The 19,040-nt window shown below is 36.3% G+C and overlaps 1 protein-coding gene across 1 annotated transcript in view; it reads left to right on the top strand.

The window, feature by feature from the left end:
* The window catches only part of SPAG16 (sperm associated antigen 16), a 1,202,663-nt gene that overhangs the window by 31,252 nt on the left and 1,152,371 nt on the right, over positions 1–19,040 (top strand). Inside the window, exon 5 of the mRNA XM_078147281.1 lies at positions 436–573. Within this exon, the coding sequence (XP_078003407.1) occupies positions 436–573 (138 nt within the window). The remainder of the gene's footprint in view (positions 1–435; positions 574–19,040) is intronic.

Genomic DNA, 19,040 nt, shown 5'->3' with positions numbered 1-19,040 from the left:
AATTTGGCATGCCAGTCATTTTAAATCTTATGAAATAATTTGAAATATTAATAGAGGACAAGCTACCTGATGACAGTAGTAGTGAGGACAATGATAATTATGATAGTACTTAATACTTCCATAACTTTCTTAATATATGAAATATTTTATGGATATTATGTAAACCATAAATGTAATATGATAGCAGCTGATAACATACTCTTTTTTTTTTTGTTTTGTTTTTAGCTAGGCAGCGTGGTTAAGTGACTTGCCCTGGGTCACACAGCTAGTAAGTGTTATGTGTCTGAGGCTGGATTTGAACTCAGGTCCTCCTGACTCCAGGGCCAGTGCTCTATCCACTGCGCCAGCTAGCTGCCCCCATACTCTTTTATTATAAGTTGATTTAAGTTAGTGGAATGAAATTATATGAGATGTTGTTATTTTATCTTGTCCTAGGTATGAATTAATTCAGAAGGGTTCATTTAAACCTCCAGATGTTGGATTTGTTCCCGATGTGTACACTCAGAATATACTTTTGGACAGTGAGAACAAAAGTCTGAAGAAGGATTTGAAGCACTATAAGGCAGCAGCTGAGTATGTTAATTTATATTTAGTGATCTTATTTTATATTGGAATGAAATAACTAACTAATAGAGATTTCTACATGGAGGAAAGGTTTACTACTGTAAGTAAGTAAGTTAGCTCCTGGTTGAACATCAAAGCATCGTGTGTATCATCACAGTTGGAACTCTGTGAACCAGAATTAGATGCATGGGATAGCAGAGCAGAGGGCTGGTTCATGAAGCAAAATTATTGAAAAAATTTGCAATAGTTTTATACATTGGGGTTTTCCTCCTAAGAAGATAAGCCTGATTAGCTATTTTTAGCACTGCTCCCAGAGAACAGAAACAATAATAGGGAGAAGGAAGATTTAACCTTGTAGGAAACACTCAAAGTAAATGTGTGTCTTCCACACTTTCTTGTGTGTATGCAAAACAGCATGGGACCAAATACATGTAACCAAGTAGATGGGGAGGACTGTGGGATTAGAAAAGCATGTGCCACCAGCATTTGGGGTCAGTCTGTTAATTGATTATTGAATCACTCTTAAGACAAACAATTCCTACCACTCACTTTTAAATTCCAAAGGAGAATATTTCTATAACTTTTGTTTTCAATTTAATTTAATTCAGTAAACAATTTATTAAAGCCTGTTCTGCAGGAGGCATAGCGTTGGGCACTGGAGATATACAAGAGAAAAGTGGTATGTATAGATTAGATGCATGTAAGACTTTGTGAAACCTTATCCTGTGGCAAGAGAGCGAATTATAGGGATGAAGAAACATTTACAATCTAGTTCTGTTCAATAAATGGCTTTGGGTCAAAAACTAAATGACATAATCATCTATTCAGCTTGTTATGCATCTGCTATACCTGATTTCTATAGTTCATGAGTTCTGTACTGTCTATGGCTATAAGCATACATGGATGTGTAAGAGTGAAATGTTACTAAAACTGTAGTCCTCTGTTCTCAGTAACTTTTTTTGAAAAGTAAATTATAGCATCTGCCTTTATATTTATTCTGAATTTTTATTGTTACTTAGTGGATGTACTGAGAGCTTGACAGCATGTTTTTCATAGAATGGTGCCCAGTGTAGTGTTCTAATAACCTGATTTCCCTTCTACTGTTCTTTATGTTTACTAGTTTTTCTTTTTACATGGATATATTCTCTCCATGAAAAGAGATTTGCAACAGTGACATTAAATAATCGTTGTTGCTCAGTTGAATGTTATAGCTAATAACTGTAATCAAAATGATAAACAATTCTCCTTGTAAATTATTAATTTCATGTTAAAAACAACCATGATTAAATCAGGTATCATTCAAATAAATAATTATATGACAGTCTGGCTCTTAACATTTTTGTTTACTGATGTTTCAAATTATAACTTACAATTATTACTTTCGTAGGTATCACTAATTTTAACTCAGCTGATACTTTATACAATGTTAAGCATGCCAGATTGGTAAAATAATTTTGGTTGTTCTCACAGTTGATTCTCTGTGATAGCGTAGGAGAGGTTTGTGAAGCAAAATCATTGAAAATATTTTTATAAGTTGGAGATATTCTTTATAGGAAGATGGCTGTTGCTGTCAAGTAATTTTCCAGTCGTGTCCAACTCTTCATGATCCAATCTGGAAGAAAAGATGTTAGAGGTATTATACAGGTGGAAACAGATGTAGCAATTGATTAGTTAAGTGGGGCAAGGGAGAATGAAGAGTCAAGGATGATGCCGAGGTTGTAATCTTAGGTGATTGGAAGGATAGTAGTACAGCTCATCCAGTTTGAGATGTCCACCAGGAAGTTGGTCACTAGAATTCAGAAAGGAGACTAAGGCAAGTTATATAGGTTATGGGAATTATCTGCATAGACATGATAATTTAGCTCTTGGGAGTTAGTGAGATAGTATAACAGGGATTCTGAATATTTCTTTGTTCCATCGACCCCTTTGATAGTCTGGTAAAACCTATGGACCCCATCACAGAATGAAGTTTTTAAATGCATAAAATTTATAGGATTACAAGGAAAACCAAATATTTTGAAATATAGTTATCAAAATATTTAAAAACAAATTTATGGACCTCAAGGATAGAGCCTTGTGGAGCAACCAGGATTAGAGAGAATGATATGGATGATGAGCCAAATGGAGACAGAAAAGGAACTGTCAATTAGGAGGAGAACTGAGAGAGAACGATATCATAAAAACCCAGGAAAAAGAGAGTATCCAGGAGGAAATAGTAGTCAACAATGTGAAATGCTACAGAAAAATTGAGAAGGATGAAAGATTGAGAAAAGAGCAACATATTTGGCAATTAAAAGATCATTGGTGTTAAGATGGCTGTCTGAATGGATGTCAGGCTGCCCAGCTTCTAGGAGGCAGAGATTAGTACAAGAATAAAAAAGGCTCAGGACAACGACAAGCTGGGCTGACCACACCACTTACCCACTTAAAAGCTCAGAATAGGGAAGAGCCTAACCCTGACACAAAGTTCTAATTCAAGAGCTAAAGCTGGAGAGAAAAATAAATGAAAGAAAATACTAACCAGAATTAAAGATTATTGAAAATACTAACTCTATAACAATTACAAGCAGAGACTCAATTGGAAAAACACATTTTCCCTAAGGACTGCATGAATATCTAGAAGAAATAAAGGAAGAGATAAAAATCAAATAAAAGCTCTTGGGGAAAAATTAGGACAGGTAACCTAGAAGAGAAAATGGCAAACTGAATCTAAAAAATGGAATCCTGGAAAACTAGAATAGATCAAATAGAAGTCAGTCACTAAATGAGAAATTAAACATGTAGGAAAAAAAACCCAAAAGATTGAAAAATAAAAGAAAATGTGATCAATCAGATATTTAAAGAAAAAAAACAACAAAAAACTGAAAACACTCTGAAAACTGCAGTAAAAAGCCTAGATAGAATATTTCAAGAAAGTATGAATGAAAGCTGCACAGATGTGTTAGAACCAGAGGGCAAAACAAAGAGTCCACCAATCCCCTCCAAATAGGAAACCCCAAAAGGAGAAGTCTCAAGAATGTCATTGCTAAAATCCAGAGCTCCTACATTAAAGCATAAATATTGCAAGAATCCAGAAGAAAGAATGCTAGAACCAAGGGATTGTATTCGGGATCACTTAAGACATGGCGGCCTCTACTGAAAATGAGAAGTGGTGAAATACGATATTCCCAAAGACAAAAGAGAGACTTACACAACCAATAATAATTTACCCCTTGCAATGCTGAGCATAATATAACAGGAAAAAAACCATTTTTAATGGAATTGAGGATTTCCAAACATTTCTAATGAAAAGAACAGCTGAGTTGGAATTTTGAAATATGAATACAATAGTCCAGAGAAATTTAAAAAGAAATTTATTTGATGAATTGGAAGAAGCTATAGGATGATGTGGTGTTAATATTCTGGTGGGGAAGAAGAAGGGTTAAGAACTTTTGTGTATTCAAAGGGTATTAAATAAGTTAAAGAAGAGAGGCCCTTTTGGGTTGATAGGGTTGATCTGAGAGTTTGAAGAGTGGAAAGAGAAGGGAGAGTGAAAGGAAACATGGGCTAGTGTAGAAAGGAGGCATGGAGGGGTGTAACTTGCTCTTTCTCCTCATTGAGATTTTTGAGAAGACTCTGCAAACATGGAGGAGAAGGAATGGGGGAGTGGGCATCAGGTGAACCTCACTCACCTGAAACAGACAAAGGAAGATTGGAAAAACATAAACATAATTTAGTGTAGAAATAAATTAGATGGGTGAGGATACTACAAGGCAGGGAATAGACATATGCAAAACAAACTTCCTAATCTTGAAGGGAGAAAAGAAAAGGAAAACAAAAACAAAACTAAAATCTAAGCTGTGCCTTGGACAGTTGAGGAGTGGCTGAAGAAATTGTACTGTATGAATATAATGAGGTGTTATTAAGCTCTCAGAGTATCCTGGTTAGTGTGAATCGATTCTGAGTGAAGTGAGCAGAATGAGGATAATAGCTTATACTAGGACAACATTATAAAGACAAACCACTTTGAAAGATTCAAGATGTCAGATCGAAGCAATGACCAGCAGTGTCTCCAGAGGACAGATGGTGAAGGATTTTACCCACATCCTGACAGGTCAGAGATACAAGGTGCAGAGACATGCTGTTTTGGGTGTGTGTGGATTCCTTTTGCTTGGCTATGCTTAATTTTTACAAGTTTTTCTTTTCCTTTTCCTTTTTCTTGATTGAGGTGGAGTGGGGCAGAAAGGCAGCAGAATTAGCAATAATGATGCTAAAAAAAGGAGGGCTGCTGAACATTTTTTCAAAATGCACTGAAGGAAGCTCTCAAGGCAGCACCTACAAGACAGTTTTGAAAGTAATGTGTATAATTTTATACACACACATATAGTTATTTTAAAGCAAAAGTTTTGAAATGGAGATTTACAGTTTCATATAGGAATTCTCACTTTTGTGTTCTGCTGTGTATGGCACAATTCTCTTTTTTAGTGTTTATGTTCAGGATAAGGTCTGATAAGGTCTAGTGAAGGTTTTTTTTCTCTCCCAGGATGAGAAAGACTAGCAGGGAAAACTCTTTAGTTTGGGAGAGATTATAGATTATGAGAGGAGGGAAGATGATTGTGGGGGAAATTTCCTGGAGAAGATGAGAAGGCATGGCTCAAGTGTACATGTAGAGGAGTTGGCCTTGGTGAGTAAATTCCTGAACTGGAATAAAGGAATAAAGACATTTTTAGCTCTTCTAGGTCTCAGTTTCCCCATTTGTAAAATGAGAGAATTACAAAAAAATTGTAAAATAAATAGCTACAGTACCTTTCAGTTTTAGTTCCTTTGGAATTCTTTAGATCCTAGGAACTTAGCTGTGTGACTATAAACAAGTCACTTGACCTATCTGGACCTTGGTTTCTTCATCTGTAAAATCAGATTTTGGGCCTAGAAAATCTCTAAGATCCTTTTTCAATTCTAACATTCTTTGAGCCTGCATTTGCTTTAATACTATAGAGACCTATAATCATTTCATCAGTGTGGATACTCTTGCTGATGCTGGTTGAACCCCCAATATACATTAATAAATAATCATCTTGAATTACTGTCAGTGAAAAAAAAAAGGTCATTTAGTGGTAATCCTCTTCAGACTTTGTTAGGTTGGTCTTTTGTTGAACCTTGATTTTTTTTTTTTTGTTTCTTACAAATACATTTATTTTAGGACAGAATGGTAATAGAATAATTATAAAATGAAAAAAGTCAAAAATGCCCTGAACATTTCATAAAGCAAATAGATAACCTGCTATGGAAAACTGTTAATAATAAAAAGCATCAGTGCTCTGTTAGAGGAAAAAAAATTTCCTACTGTAATATGTTGTTAAAATAATTAGTTGATTTTAGGCCTGCTGTAAATATAATGGCCCCTTAACTAGTTTCCTCTCTCTATATATATTTACAGACTTTAATATTAGACAAGAAGTTCAGTCGCAATTGCTTGAACCTCTAGTTAGGGAAATTACTAACAGGCAGACAATACTTAAAATTACATCTGTCTCTTGTTCACTTCTGGCCTGTTAGTGTTTGAAGTAAAAGTCAAGATCTTATAAAATTCGGGTTCCTGAAAGTTTTTGATAACTAAACAAAAGATCACATTTATAGTATCTGTAAATAGATAATAGGAGAGTAAGTTGAGGAAAGAGCAAACTTTTTTTCAGGACTTTCCTCAGCCTTGACTATGTGGTTACAACTGTAGCACAGCCCTGGTTCTCTGGTCTGAGTCAATGGCCCTCCTCCACTTTGATTCCTTTTTAGTGAGAGCCTCATTCTTGTTTAGGGCTTATTTGTTTTTGTTTTTAGTTTTAATGGAACCTATCTTTCTTGTTATTAGATGAGTTTGAAATTCTAATAGAAGTGCCCTTGTAGTGACAAGAATTCATTGGAAAAATTTCAAATGCCCTTTGCAATAGGGACCCAGAGGAAATTTGCCTGAACTTCAAAGGGATTGCCTATGGTACAGTGTCCCCTAAGAAAATTTTGATCTGTCCTGTGAAGAAAAAGACACTTAGAATTTTTTTTCCCTAGACCCCAGTTGGATGGACTTCTGCAATGAGGGAATCGTGGAAGAGTTTTCACCTAGGATTTCTCACTGGAGGGTGAAGAGGTGACTTGCAGTTGACTCTTGGCCTTAATTCCCTCTGGGGATAGCTCCACAAAGTCTGGGAAGTTGTATAGGACTTCACTTTGTTTTTTTCAGATAGGAAGCTTGACTTCTTTTCCTTCTAAAGTTAATTAAGGATTAAACCAATATGTTTATATGAGTTTGAAGTTCAGGCCATTTTGGCAGGGGGGAGGAGAAGGCTATGTGCATCAGCACCCCTTCCCCTCCAAGCCAGTGACTGAGCTCATAATGGAGGGGCCCCTGCTTGGGAAAGGTTAAGGTGAAGATCCTCTGCCCTTAGCTCCCTGGTTCTGGTATATGAGTGCTACTATATGACAAGCCTCACACTAAATTAGTTTTGTTTCTGACTTGAAGGGTGAAAGTCTGACTTGTAGTCAACCCAAGGTACCAGGTTCTGGTGGAGAGAAGCCCACATGATCAGAGAATCTTCTAAGGAACTGGGCTTTCCTTCCGACATGTAGAGTTTGATTTTCTTTACCTTTTCTTTATTGTTTTGGGGTTACTGAAGGCCATTTTGCAAGCAAAAAGATAGGTGGTAGCGTATTAGAAAATGGTAATGGTTTCTTAAGTTGTTCATCGTGTGTTTCTAAGTATCAAAGATGTGAATTGACATATTTTATTATAAATTGTGCTGCATAGACTTTTTCTGAAATTTTGGTACAAGATACCTAAAAAGCCTTTCAAAACTGATAATTCAGAACCTCCTATCTACAATTTGGAAGTATGAACTTTGCCAAACACACTCCAATAAATTTGTTGAGGAGACAGCAAATGTCAAAACTACGTGGGGAGTCGAGGTGTGGGGATGATTTAAGAATGAGATTGATTTATTCAGTTAAAGCACCGTGTCCCACTTAGAGTAAGTGATGAGATGCCCCATCAAGCAATCTTGGTCACAGGCTTTAGATTGAGTGCAAAGTGTCCTTGGGACTGGAGTGATATTACCCAGGGATCTTGTTTGGATAGTCCTTGAAGACCTGGTCATACATTAAGGTATCAGGCTAGTTCAGAATGAGTCATCCAGAGGTCAGAAAAAGCTTGGCATTCAAGGAAAGGAATTCTTAGGAAGAACTGCCTAGGAAAGAAGGAGAGTCTGGAGGATGTCAGATTTCTCAGCTTCCTAATGGGATCCCTGGATCAGTTGATGGCAGTGTTTGCAGTGAGATCCACAAGGCATCTGGCAAAGAGACTACACCAGGCCTAAGGAGAACTTCCTGAGCCCAAAGGGGAGAAAAGGACTTCCAGCAACCCATAGTTGTGAGTTACCCTTTTGACCTGACCTCTCTAAGCCTGGGGCCACTTTCTCCTGGATGCCATAGGTACTTGTGGGAGAGTATGTTCCAGACTTTTGGGAGCTTGTTTTGTGCTAAAGGTTCTTACTAGTACCACCTCAACACATACCTCTTACTAAAAGCTACTTAGGGCTAACTGACTGAAATGAATCTCAACCCATGATCTCAACTGATAGACTCTTCAGGAGCACCCTTAGAGCTCTGAAGGAGTATAGTAACCAAATGCTGAAGACCTAACTCACCAGTGGCAGAGGGAGTTGGGGTATGTGCCTCAGAGCATGTGTTGTTATATGTATTCTCTGTGCTAAATCTCTTCTTTTTGCATATTTACATGTTGTCTCTAATTTGAATTGTCAGAAATTTGAGTAGCTTGTTGTCATTTAAGCTCTAAAGTACTGGTTGCTAGAGCTTCAGTGCTCTAGATTGATGCCTAATGCTGCTTCATGTTACTCTGCAATTTGTTCAAATCCCAAACCTTTACTTAAAGGTAATGTTTCATTTTTAGGCATCCCCAGCCCCAAAGATTATAAAAGATTATTTGTATATTTAATTTCAGTTTTCTGCTGTTTTGATGAGGATGAGAATATAGGGCAAGGAAAATACCTTCTGAGACAGGATCTCTAACAAAATAATTATCCATGCTACTTTCTTGTAGCAATAAATCTACAGTAGTCAGTGGTAAATAAGTGGATTTGTTGAAGGTTGTACTGTTATTTGCAATTCTTACTCTAGAGGAATATCCTTTACTTTTCACTGAATTTTGGTAGTTTTTTGGTTTTCTTCATTTTATTTATGTAATTTATTAGAAATTTCTTAGAAACATAGAAGTATTATGTTTAGTTGATAAAAAATGAGAAAAACAAATATCATTTTGCTCCCTCAAAATGTAAGGTGGAAATTCATATAATGTATAATGGCTATATGACCCAAGCTATGATGAGCATACATTCAGCTTCTTCCTCAAAGGCCTATTAGTATTTTTCTGGTGATACTATGTTTTTAGTCATGAAATACTGCAGTTTCCAAAGAATTAATTTGTAAGTTATTCAAAGGGCAGTAAAGAAGCACATGTTGATTTGCATAGGCTATTATATGATCCATTAAAACTGTGCAGTTATCAAGTAAGACAATATATGTAAAACACTGTAAAACAGCAAACTATATAAATGTTAGCTGTTTTTGTTGTTTTTATTGTACAGGAGAAGAAACCTATCACAAAAGAAATCTATTTCTAGGAGGCAGGCCTGTCATGTAATAAGATCAAGCTAACCCTGCAATGTCTAAAGATCCAGAGGAATATTGGGTATATCACCTTTAGAGGATTTATGGGAAGATGTAGATACATGTTACACAGGATGAGAAAGTAGGATTGGATTGTTTTCTACCCTATGAAAGGCAGTACTCATGTTGATGAGATTTCAAATTTCAAATTAAGCAAATGGCCATGTGATTGATAGTCCCTATCTTTTGTTAGAATCTTCCTAAATTCTAAAAATTTCACAATCCAGGGAGCCATAGTTTCTTTTTCACTCTTCATGAAAAGAAAAAAAGTGGGATGTTTTGATCTTTCATTTAGAAAAATAAGAAAAGTGGGGTGGTTTATCATAAGTCCTTTTAGGTAAATATACTAAAGGTACCAGGATTGTTTCAAACCTGTCTACATAAAATGGCGTTCTATTCAAATTTGTTTGATTTATGTTTTTTTCAGTATTATGTAAAAAAGAGAAAATTTATATTTGAAATTGTTAATAATATCCAAACTCAAAGCTATCTCAAATAATTTAGAAATTACTTTATTGTTGAGTCTTTTTTTTTTTACAGTTGTGTCTTACTCTTTGTGACCCCCTTTGGGGTTTTCTTGGTGAAGATACTGCAGTGGTTTTTCATTTCCTTCTCTAGCTCATTTCACAAACAAGAAAACTGAGGCAAACAGGATTAAGTGACTTGCCCAGGGTCACACAGCTAGTAAGTGTCCGAGGCCAGATTTTAACCCATGAAGAGTAGTCTTTCTGACTCCAAGACAGAAGGGGAAAGCGTGTGGGTACAGTAGCGTGGCTGCTCCTCTTCTTTGAAGACCCACAGAGCCCTACTTGCTGATCGTACAAAAGAAGCATGACAGTCTATGCTGCATTTGAATTTTGAGGAGAGAAGTGACTTCTTTACTCTTGGCATCTGGTGAGAGATGATTCAAGGCCTTCTTCCCTCCCTGTGACCTGTGGCTCCTGAGAAACAAGGCCTCCTTGCCTTTTTTATTTATTCTTTTCCATTCTAGATTTTTGGAATAGAGTCTCCAGCCTTTGAATTTCAAAAGCTGTCAGAATCTGGAAGTTGGAATCTAGGCTGGTTTTTGCATCCAGCAAAGCATCAATGCCCAAAGGAACAAGCCGTGATCTTCTAGAATGACCAGTGGTACCCTGGTCCTGCAGAGGACTCAGCTGGAAACAATGTCATTCTTTGAGGTGAACTTAGAGGAACCAAGGCTGTGTTTGAACAGAGCTAAAAGTGAGCTAAATCATGTAGGAACTGAGTTAAACCTCTTGCCATGTTAAGGAGGAAGAGGGCATAATCAACCAGTCAGTAGTAGGTTGAAAATCATGTCATCATGTCATACTGGTTCTCCAAAAGCAGATGCTGTTATTGGCATTGAACATGAGTATTTGCAACATCCTTGGATAAGGGGCTCGTAGGGTTTTATGCCAACTGAAACATCACTTTTAATATTTTTTTTCTGTATGCTGTTTCCCTGTTAGAATGTAAACTCCTTGGGAGTAGAGATTGTTTCATTCTTTGCATTTTATCCCCAGAGTCCATTACAGTGCCTGGAACATAGTATGCGATTAAAAAAATGTCCGTTGATCATTTGTTTGATGAAGGATCCAGTCCCCAATCTCTACTGTTTTCATAAGAGAATCAACCTAATTTTAAAATGTCAGCATAGAGTATATGATGTGTCTGATGCTTTATAAACAACTCTATGCAATGGGTATCATCAGAATACCTCAATGGGTATTTACTTCAAAGCATCTTTAATTATACGGATCTGTTATTCTCAGGAGTAAGGCCACTCAAACTCATAAATACTCTTCATGAATCGGTATTAAAAAAAAACAACCCAAAAAACCTTTTATCCACCTGCAAAGAACAAAAGGTGATCCCTATGAAGCTTCCCATTGCATCAACTGATTTTGTAAAAGCAAATCATCTCTTAGCTTTACCAGGCAATAAAACCCTGCAATTGACAAATAACTTAAAATCTTCCCCATTAGACTATAACTTCACTAGCCATTGTTGGTGGCACCATAGTGCACAGAGTACTGGGCCTAGAGTCAGGAAGGCTTGAGTCTTAGATCCTCGCTAGATGTGTGACCCTGGGTAAGTCATTTAACCTCTGTTTCCTCAACTGTAAAAATGGCAATAATAATAGCACCTACTTCCCAGGGTTGTTATGAGGATCTAATGAGATGATAATTGCAAGTAGCTTAGTACATTGTCACACAGTAAGCCCTATGTAAATGTCATTATTATTATTCCATCACTTGCTTACTATTTAGATTTCTTCTCAACCACCCAAGTTCCTTGATATTGATAATCTGTTCACTTTCTGACCCTTTCCTTCTGCTTCCCCCACTGGAGTTACTCCTTGTGAAGTTATATCTTGTGAGGCCAAGGCTCTCTTACCAAATGCTGTATTTCTCACTTATGATTAACTGTGCTCCTGGTTTCCTCCCTTATAGTTCTAATCTTGACTGAGTTTAACACATCTAGAGAAATGTGAGGCAGACATCTTACCTTTCACTTTTAGCCTGTCAGTTCCCACTTTTGTTAGCATTTTTTTCTTTTCATTTTTTTTCATCTATCAGATCTTTTAATCTTTCATCTACCTTCAAGGCATTCTCTTTCAAGGACAAAAGTTCCTTCACTTCCCTAATTGCCCAATATACGAGGACTATTGATCTTTACTCTCTTTGCCTTGGCAATGCAGCAGCTTTTCCAAAGCTGTCCATAAGAGCCAGGTAATATTTTAAAATTTCCCTGTTAAGCTCCTCGAGCATTTATCTCATTAATCCCACAGGGTGAATGGGAACTTTCTCCTTATCCAACTGAAAGGACTCTCAAATGTATCTTAAACAGTTCTCCAGCTATAGGATATTAGACAAGTCAAGAAACATTTATTATCTATTATCTACAAAGCACTGTGCCATATACTGAGGAGACAGAACAGAAAGGTAAAAAATAAATCTTGCTTGTAGGGGATTCACAGTCTAATATTGGAGGCAACATGCAAGCAATTATGTACAGACAAACTATATTCAGGGTAAAAGGGAGCGAATCACTAGCATTAAGGGAACCGGCAATGACTTCTTGTAGAAAGTGGGATTTTATCTCTGATGGTCTGTATGAGGCCATCTAATCTCCTCAGGCTTTCTCTTTTTTTTTTTTTGACAGCACCTTTTCCACACTTAAAAACAGAATTTAAATACAGAGCCATTCCAAAATAATCCCTGTGGACTATGCTAAATATTCTAGGTCAGATTTAAGTTAGGTTAGTCCCATGACTCAGGTTTAGAGTTTGAAATATGCAGTGAGGCATTCAGGGATAATAAAATACCATAAAGACAACTTTACTAATAGTAAATTGAAAGAATATACCTTTCAAAGTTAAAAAGGTATAAATGCTGTTGCCATTTGCTTCCATAGCTACTACATAAGTAACTCAGGAAATAAAAGTTTCCTACGAGCAGTAGGAACTCAGGCATACCCTCTGATGTAATCTCCACCAGCCATTGTCCCCCAACCAAGTCTCTTACATTTCTGGTAGCAAAGAAGCCAAATGGCCATCACTTAAAGGACCAGCTCAGTTTACCTGTCTCTGAGTGGAGCTGCCCAAGGAAAGAGGAAGGAAGATCTAGAGGATGATAGCAACAGGAAGAAGACAAAAAAGGCTCCTGGAGTGGCCATGGTCTGACTTTTTCCTCAGCATTGCATGGGCATGGCAGCCCCACAGGCCATTTGCCACTCACTCCAAACGAGTATAGCTCCTATAACATCATACAAATCCCAAGTAGCAGAAATAAGAGCAAAAGCCAGTTCACTTTATTCCATGTCCCAGGAGTACTTTTTCCTTTATGTCACACATTTGACAAGAATAAATATAATTCTATACATTTCCAGTGACTAGTCACTAAAACCTAGGTTTGGCTAGTAACCCTGTGCAAGGGATTATCCTGTTAGAGGGCAGAATATCACTTTGAGAACATTTCATATTACTAGAATGGATAACTTTATCACTGACAGCTGGTAGTCGAGGAGAACTGTTGTATGAAGTCATAAGAGGAGAGAAGTGAAGGAAAAATGCTGAAGTTCAGGAGGTTAGGAAAAGAGAGGTTTATGGAAGCCACGGGGTCTGAGGAGATGGGCTTCAGGATGATTGAGAAACAAGAATCAGTATAATAGAAATCAATGTAATAGAAAATTTCAAGAGGAACAGGGCTAGAATAAGAAGTCTGAATTTTCTATTAACTTTGTTGGCATAGAGCAAACATAAAATTTGGTGAGGTCATCTCTGTCCTCTGTTCATACCCCCCAGTCTTGTAATTCATGGTGGTACTCATTTACTATTAAAATCTTTTAATTAATGCCTTTTATTATTATGTCATATTTATTGCTAAATTTACTCCTTTTCCCTACCATATCTGCAAGCCTTTCCTTGCAATGAAGATTAAAAAGACCTCACTCAAAACAAAACCAGATAGTTTAGTAAAATCTGTTGACACATTGACAACATTCTACATGTAGACTCTTCCACTTCTCCAGTGAAAGGAGATATTTTTATTTTCTTCTCTGGAACCATTCTTGGTCATTATAATGACAGTGTTCAAAAATCCCCCTAGCCTCAGGAACTAAAAGACTGCTGACTCTGCAAAATCCTGGGGCAATATTCTCCAGGTTTTTCAGGATCAATAAAGGGAGGTGAGAGGGACTTACTGCTTACTCTGCCATCTTGGCTCCCAAAAGTCTAAATAGGTGACTTTCAAACATTCAACCTGTGGGCTAATAGCTGCAGGAGCAGTGCTACTGCCACTACTGCTGCTGCTGATTCAGTCACTCCCAAGACCTGTTCCTGATTTGCTGGTGCAGGGGCTGTATTGGCACTCCCTGCTGGACTCTGATTCTCTCTCACCCAATTCTGACAGACCACTTCTGCTGACCTTCTAAGTTGTTTGTTGTGTCTGTGGGCTGAGAAGAATGAAACCTGCCACTGCTGCTGGTGATTTAGTCCCCTGAAACCTGTTCTGGCTTTGCTTGGGGTGGGTCTGCCATTGTGCCCTGTGCTGGACGCTCCTCTCTCAGGCCAATGTAACAGACCTTTCCTGTGGACCTTCCAGGTTGTCTTGGGCTGGAAATCTGCCTCACTGTCTCTTTTTGGGTTCTGCCACTCTAGAATTTGTTCAGAGTCATTTTTTAGAAGTATTTGAAGAGATTTGGGGGAGAACTCAGGCGAGTCCCTACTTTTACTCCACTGTCTTGGCTCTGCTTCCCCCATATGTCCTCTTCCTTTTATTGTTCTTCTTTTTCTATTTCTTCGCAATTGTGGTTAAGTGACTTGCCCAGCGTCACACAGCTAGTAAGTGTCTGAGGCCGGATTTGAACTCAGGTCCTCCTAATTCCCAAGCTGGTGCTCTATCCACTGCACAACCTAGCTGCCTCCATAGCTCTTCTTTAAGGACCAACTTAGTCATTATAATTGCACAACATTCAGTTTTAATTTTTATTGTTGTGTGTAACATTTACACGGTAAGAGTTCTGTTCTTGGGTCTGCTTCTCTTTGTATCAGTTCATAGTCAGTCTTCCTTTGGCTCCTGTATTCCTCATATTCATGCTATCTTTTGGAGCAGTAATATTCCATTATATTCAAGTATTGAAGTATCACAATTTATTTAGCCATTCCCCCATCAATGGACATCTATTTTATTTCTAGTTCTTGGCTGCCATAAAAAAGTGCTGTCATAACTCTTTGGTGGATATTGGAGTGACTGTTCTATATTTGACCTTCTTGGAGGATATGGACATTTTAGCCACTTTCTTCCCTTAATTCAAAATTACTTTCCAAAATGATTGAACCAGTTCTTCATTCCAGTGTATTAATTAGTATGCCTAGCTTTTGAAAATTCCTCCAACATTAACTATTCCTGTCCTTTGTCATCATTGCCACTTTTCTGTGTGTGAAGTGAATCTTCAGTTTTTCATTTCTCTCATCATTAGAGATTTGGAACAATCTTTCAAATGGTTATTAATAGTCCATAATTTTTCTTTTAAGAACTATCCCTGTCCTTTGAACAATTATCCATTTGGAGCAAGGGAGAGTATAACTGGGTCATCAGTCGCTGTACAACTTGAAAAACAATGCAGATGGTACCTTTACAGATAGTGGATCAGTAGAATTATATTTGTTTATGAAATAAGCATACTTTGGAGGTACAGGGCCACTCATTATTCTTTGCTTTTTATTCACTCTTCTGATACTTTTTAGATCACCTGTGACCACTTATGACCTATGTAATAGCTACTTAAAAGAGCCTTAAGCTCTTTTAAGGCTTGCATCAGCCTTATGGAACTTAAACAGATAGCATATAATATAATCTACTATACTTTACCAATATTTAAGTTGTCATAGTTCATTTTCATTAGTTTCTGTTAAGGGAAATACAGTAGACATTGTAAAAGGTTTATTGAAAGATAGTGAAGATAATTAGAAATATCATCTGGGAGGAAATCAGAGGAACAAGTATTAACTAGAAAAGAAAAAGTAGTATCCTATAAAATGCTAAAACACTTTATTTTAGCCTCTGCTAGAATAAGATATTAGGAAGAAAACCAAAATTAAATGATAATAAATTTTGAAGAAGTAAAAGAAAGTGCATTTTAAAGGAGTCTATATTTCACTTATGAAATTCACTTCTGTAAAAGGTCAAATAGTGTCTAGCTTCTCCAAAGGTCTGTTTAACTTAATGACTTTTAGAAACATGCATAGCTGCGGAAACTAATATAATAATGAGAGTCATCAAATCATGCATTAGTGTTCAGGTAATTGCTTGTTAAATTAAGAAGGTATTTTCCCTGGAGATAGTTGCAGTGTATACTGTCTTTTGTCTGATGGTGAGAGGATTATGTGCTAACTCCATTTGCAACATTAAAAAATACCATTATCAATTTTAATGAATCACAGTCACCAACATAAAACAATCTGGTAGGCTGTTACTTGATGAGTACTCAAAGTACCTGAAGTTTCTTTGATTTATTTTTAAAGATAACTCTGGAATAATTTCAAACATGGAGCAAAATAAGCAATGATGCTGCACTATGAATGAAATACTTTTATTGTGTTTTCGTTCCAAACACATGATTTCATCACTCTCTTGCTAATGTGCAAACTCCCTCCCTTGATTCAGATCAGTAACTTGTCTGTAACTTAGAGTCATAGAGCGTTAGTTGGGAGACACTGAGATGTTAAATGTCCTTCCTGTTGTTATGCTTCTGGACTGTGTCAGGCATAGGCAAGTCTTGAACATAGGTCTTTGAATCCTCTATACCACACTGGCCTCTCGCTTTTTCACTTGAAAGCAGTTAAGCTTAAAAATATTGTTATTTTGATTCCTAATTTGAACTCTACAATAAATTGCTAAATCAGTTTATTTACAACGGATTGGCAGTGGTCATCATTTAAAATAGTATCCATTCCAAGAATACTTTTATGTTCATATCATATGTTGACAGAAACACCTTTTTAGATACTTGTAGTCAGTCCAACAAATCTTACCAGTGTATAAAAATTTAAAAGGGTCATGCACATACATATATGTTATACTTGTGTCTGCTTATTTACTGTCAATTGAAAGGAACATGGTATATGCAGTTCTGACATCTTTTATTGTTGTTCAGTTATTTTAGCTGTGTCTGATCCTTTATGACCCCATTTGGGATTGTCTTGGCAGAGATACTACAGTGGTTTGCCATTTCCTTCTCCAGCTCATTTTACATCTGAGGCATCTGAGGCAAACAGGGTGAAGTGACTTGCCCATGGTCACACAGTTAATAAGTGTCTGAGGCCAAATTTGAACTCGAGTTTTCTTGACTCCAGACCCAGCACTCTATCCACTGCATCACCTAGTTGCCCTAATTATGAATCATCTACTTATGAAAAATTATATTTCTGGCTGTATTATATATTATAGTATAAAAGATACAGAAGTATGAATTTTTACATTGCAGTATAAAATTTAGCACAGCACCATATATGATTGATGCTTGCAAATATTATTTAATGATGTTGATAAAAAAGAGGGTAGACAGATAAACTTGAAAGTGATTGCATGAGCAGCCCCATGCAACAAAGTCTAATATTTGGGTTCTATATTATGTCATCTTACTCTAGATAAGCAGGAATGCTATATTGGTCTGATTTGAAGTAGTTCCTTTGAATATTCTAGAATCTTCATTATAGATTTAGTTAAAGTGACCACTTAATATAAAGAATTGTATTCTTTAGATTTATTTTTATGTACTTTTTATTTAAAAAGCATTAGAGAGTTCATACAATGGGAGAAGCATCATCATAAATAAATTTAAATTATTTTACTGAAAAGACAACAGTTGTGAAAACACAAACAGTACCAATTCAAGTTTCTGAAAACAAATTTAGTAGTACTAAAATATAGGAACTTCAAAAAGTTTGCTTTCTTGTCTCTTCAGGTGAGTACAAATAAATTTTAAAATGCAGCTTTAAAGCATTAAATTGATAATTTGTAAATCCTGAATTATAGAAATACTTTCTGTTTCCTCTTTGCATACTTCTCAGTATCCCACTGGCCTCCTTGTTGCTCTCAGTCAGCCATTTCATCTCCCGTAGCTGTGTCTCTGTGTCAGCTGTCCGCAGCATTTGTAATGTACTTCCTCTTGATTTCCAGCTTTTGCAGTGTCTCAGTGGGTGATGCTGAGATGGTAAGTGACCTTTCTGTGGTCACGCAGCTGGAGTGTCAGAAGCAGATCTTGAACCTAGGTTTTCCAGGTTCTAAGACAGGCTTTTAATCTGCTAAAGCACATTACTTCTCACTTTTATACTTAATGCTGTTAAGCTTGAAAATAATTTTTATCCATGATTAATAATCTGAACTCTGAAATAAGTGGCTAAATCAGTTTATTTACAATGGACTGATTTCTCTAAAAGCTCTCTAAAAACTCAGCTGAAGCGTCACCTCTTGCATAAGGCCTTCCTTATTTACCCTGCTGCTTATATCTTTCTGAAATTACCTTGCATGTATTTGTCTGTTTTTGTACAGATTGGTACATTTACACGCTCTGTCCCTCTATAGAATGTAAACTACTTGAGAATGAGAATTATTTTATTTTTGTCTTCATAACCCCAGTGTCTGGCACATGATTGACACTTGTTTGTTGATTGATTGATTATTTTTAGCAATAACGACATGATTATGACTATTATTAGTCATAATAATAATTGAGCTCCATTAATATTGTTTGTGATGTAAATGTTTTACATTTTACGTAAAACAAATAAAGATTCATTAATGAAGTGTGTTTTTAAATGACTCAAAGTTGAGATTTAAAGAAAATATTTTTCTTTTTTGGTAATGATTGTATTCATTAAAGCCATTGATAATAAAATTCTCCTTGAGAGTGTCTTAGTCTTAGTAAAGTGAGAGAATGTATTTAGTGCTTTGCAATATTTAAAGTGCTATATGTGTAATGATTAATATCTTTTTATGTTACAGAGGAGGCTTCACAGCAGTATTTACATGCTGGATTTCTATCATTTCTTCAGTGAATATATTAAATATAATCTGGGAGACTTACTTTTAGGATTTGTGGTTTTACGAGCACTTATTTCTGCTCTTTTCAAAATTATTAATTGTGATGATGATAATGGACCATCACTGAGACTTATGTAGGAAATAATTTTGCATAGAATTTTAAATAGCATGCAGTTTTGAATTTAAAACTACTGACAGTGATTAAATTAGTTGTTATTT

This window comes from Phascolarctos cinereus, unplaced genomic scaffold (assembly GCF_003287225.1).
Source record: "Phascolarctos cinereus isolate Bilbo 61053 unplaced genomic scaffold, phaCin_HiC Scaffold_7;HRSCAF=346, whole genome shotgun sequence".
Classification (NCBI taxonomy): Eukaryota; Metazoa; Chordata; class Mammalia; order Diprotodontia; family Phascolarctidae; genus Phascolarctos; species Phascolarctos cinereus.
This window is presented reverse-complemented; position numbering and strand designations above follow the sequence as displayed.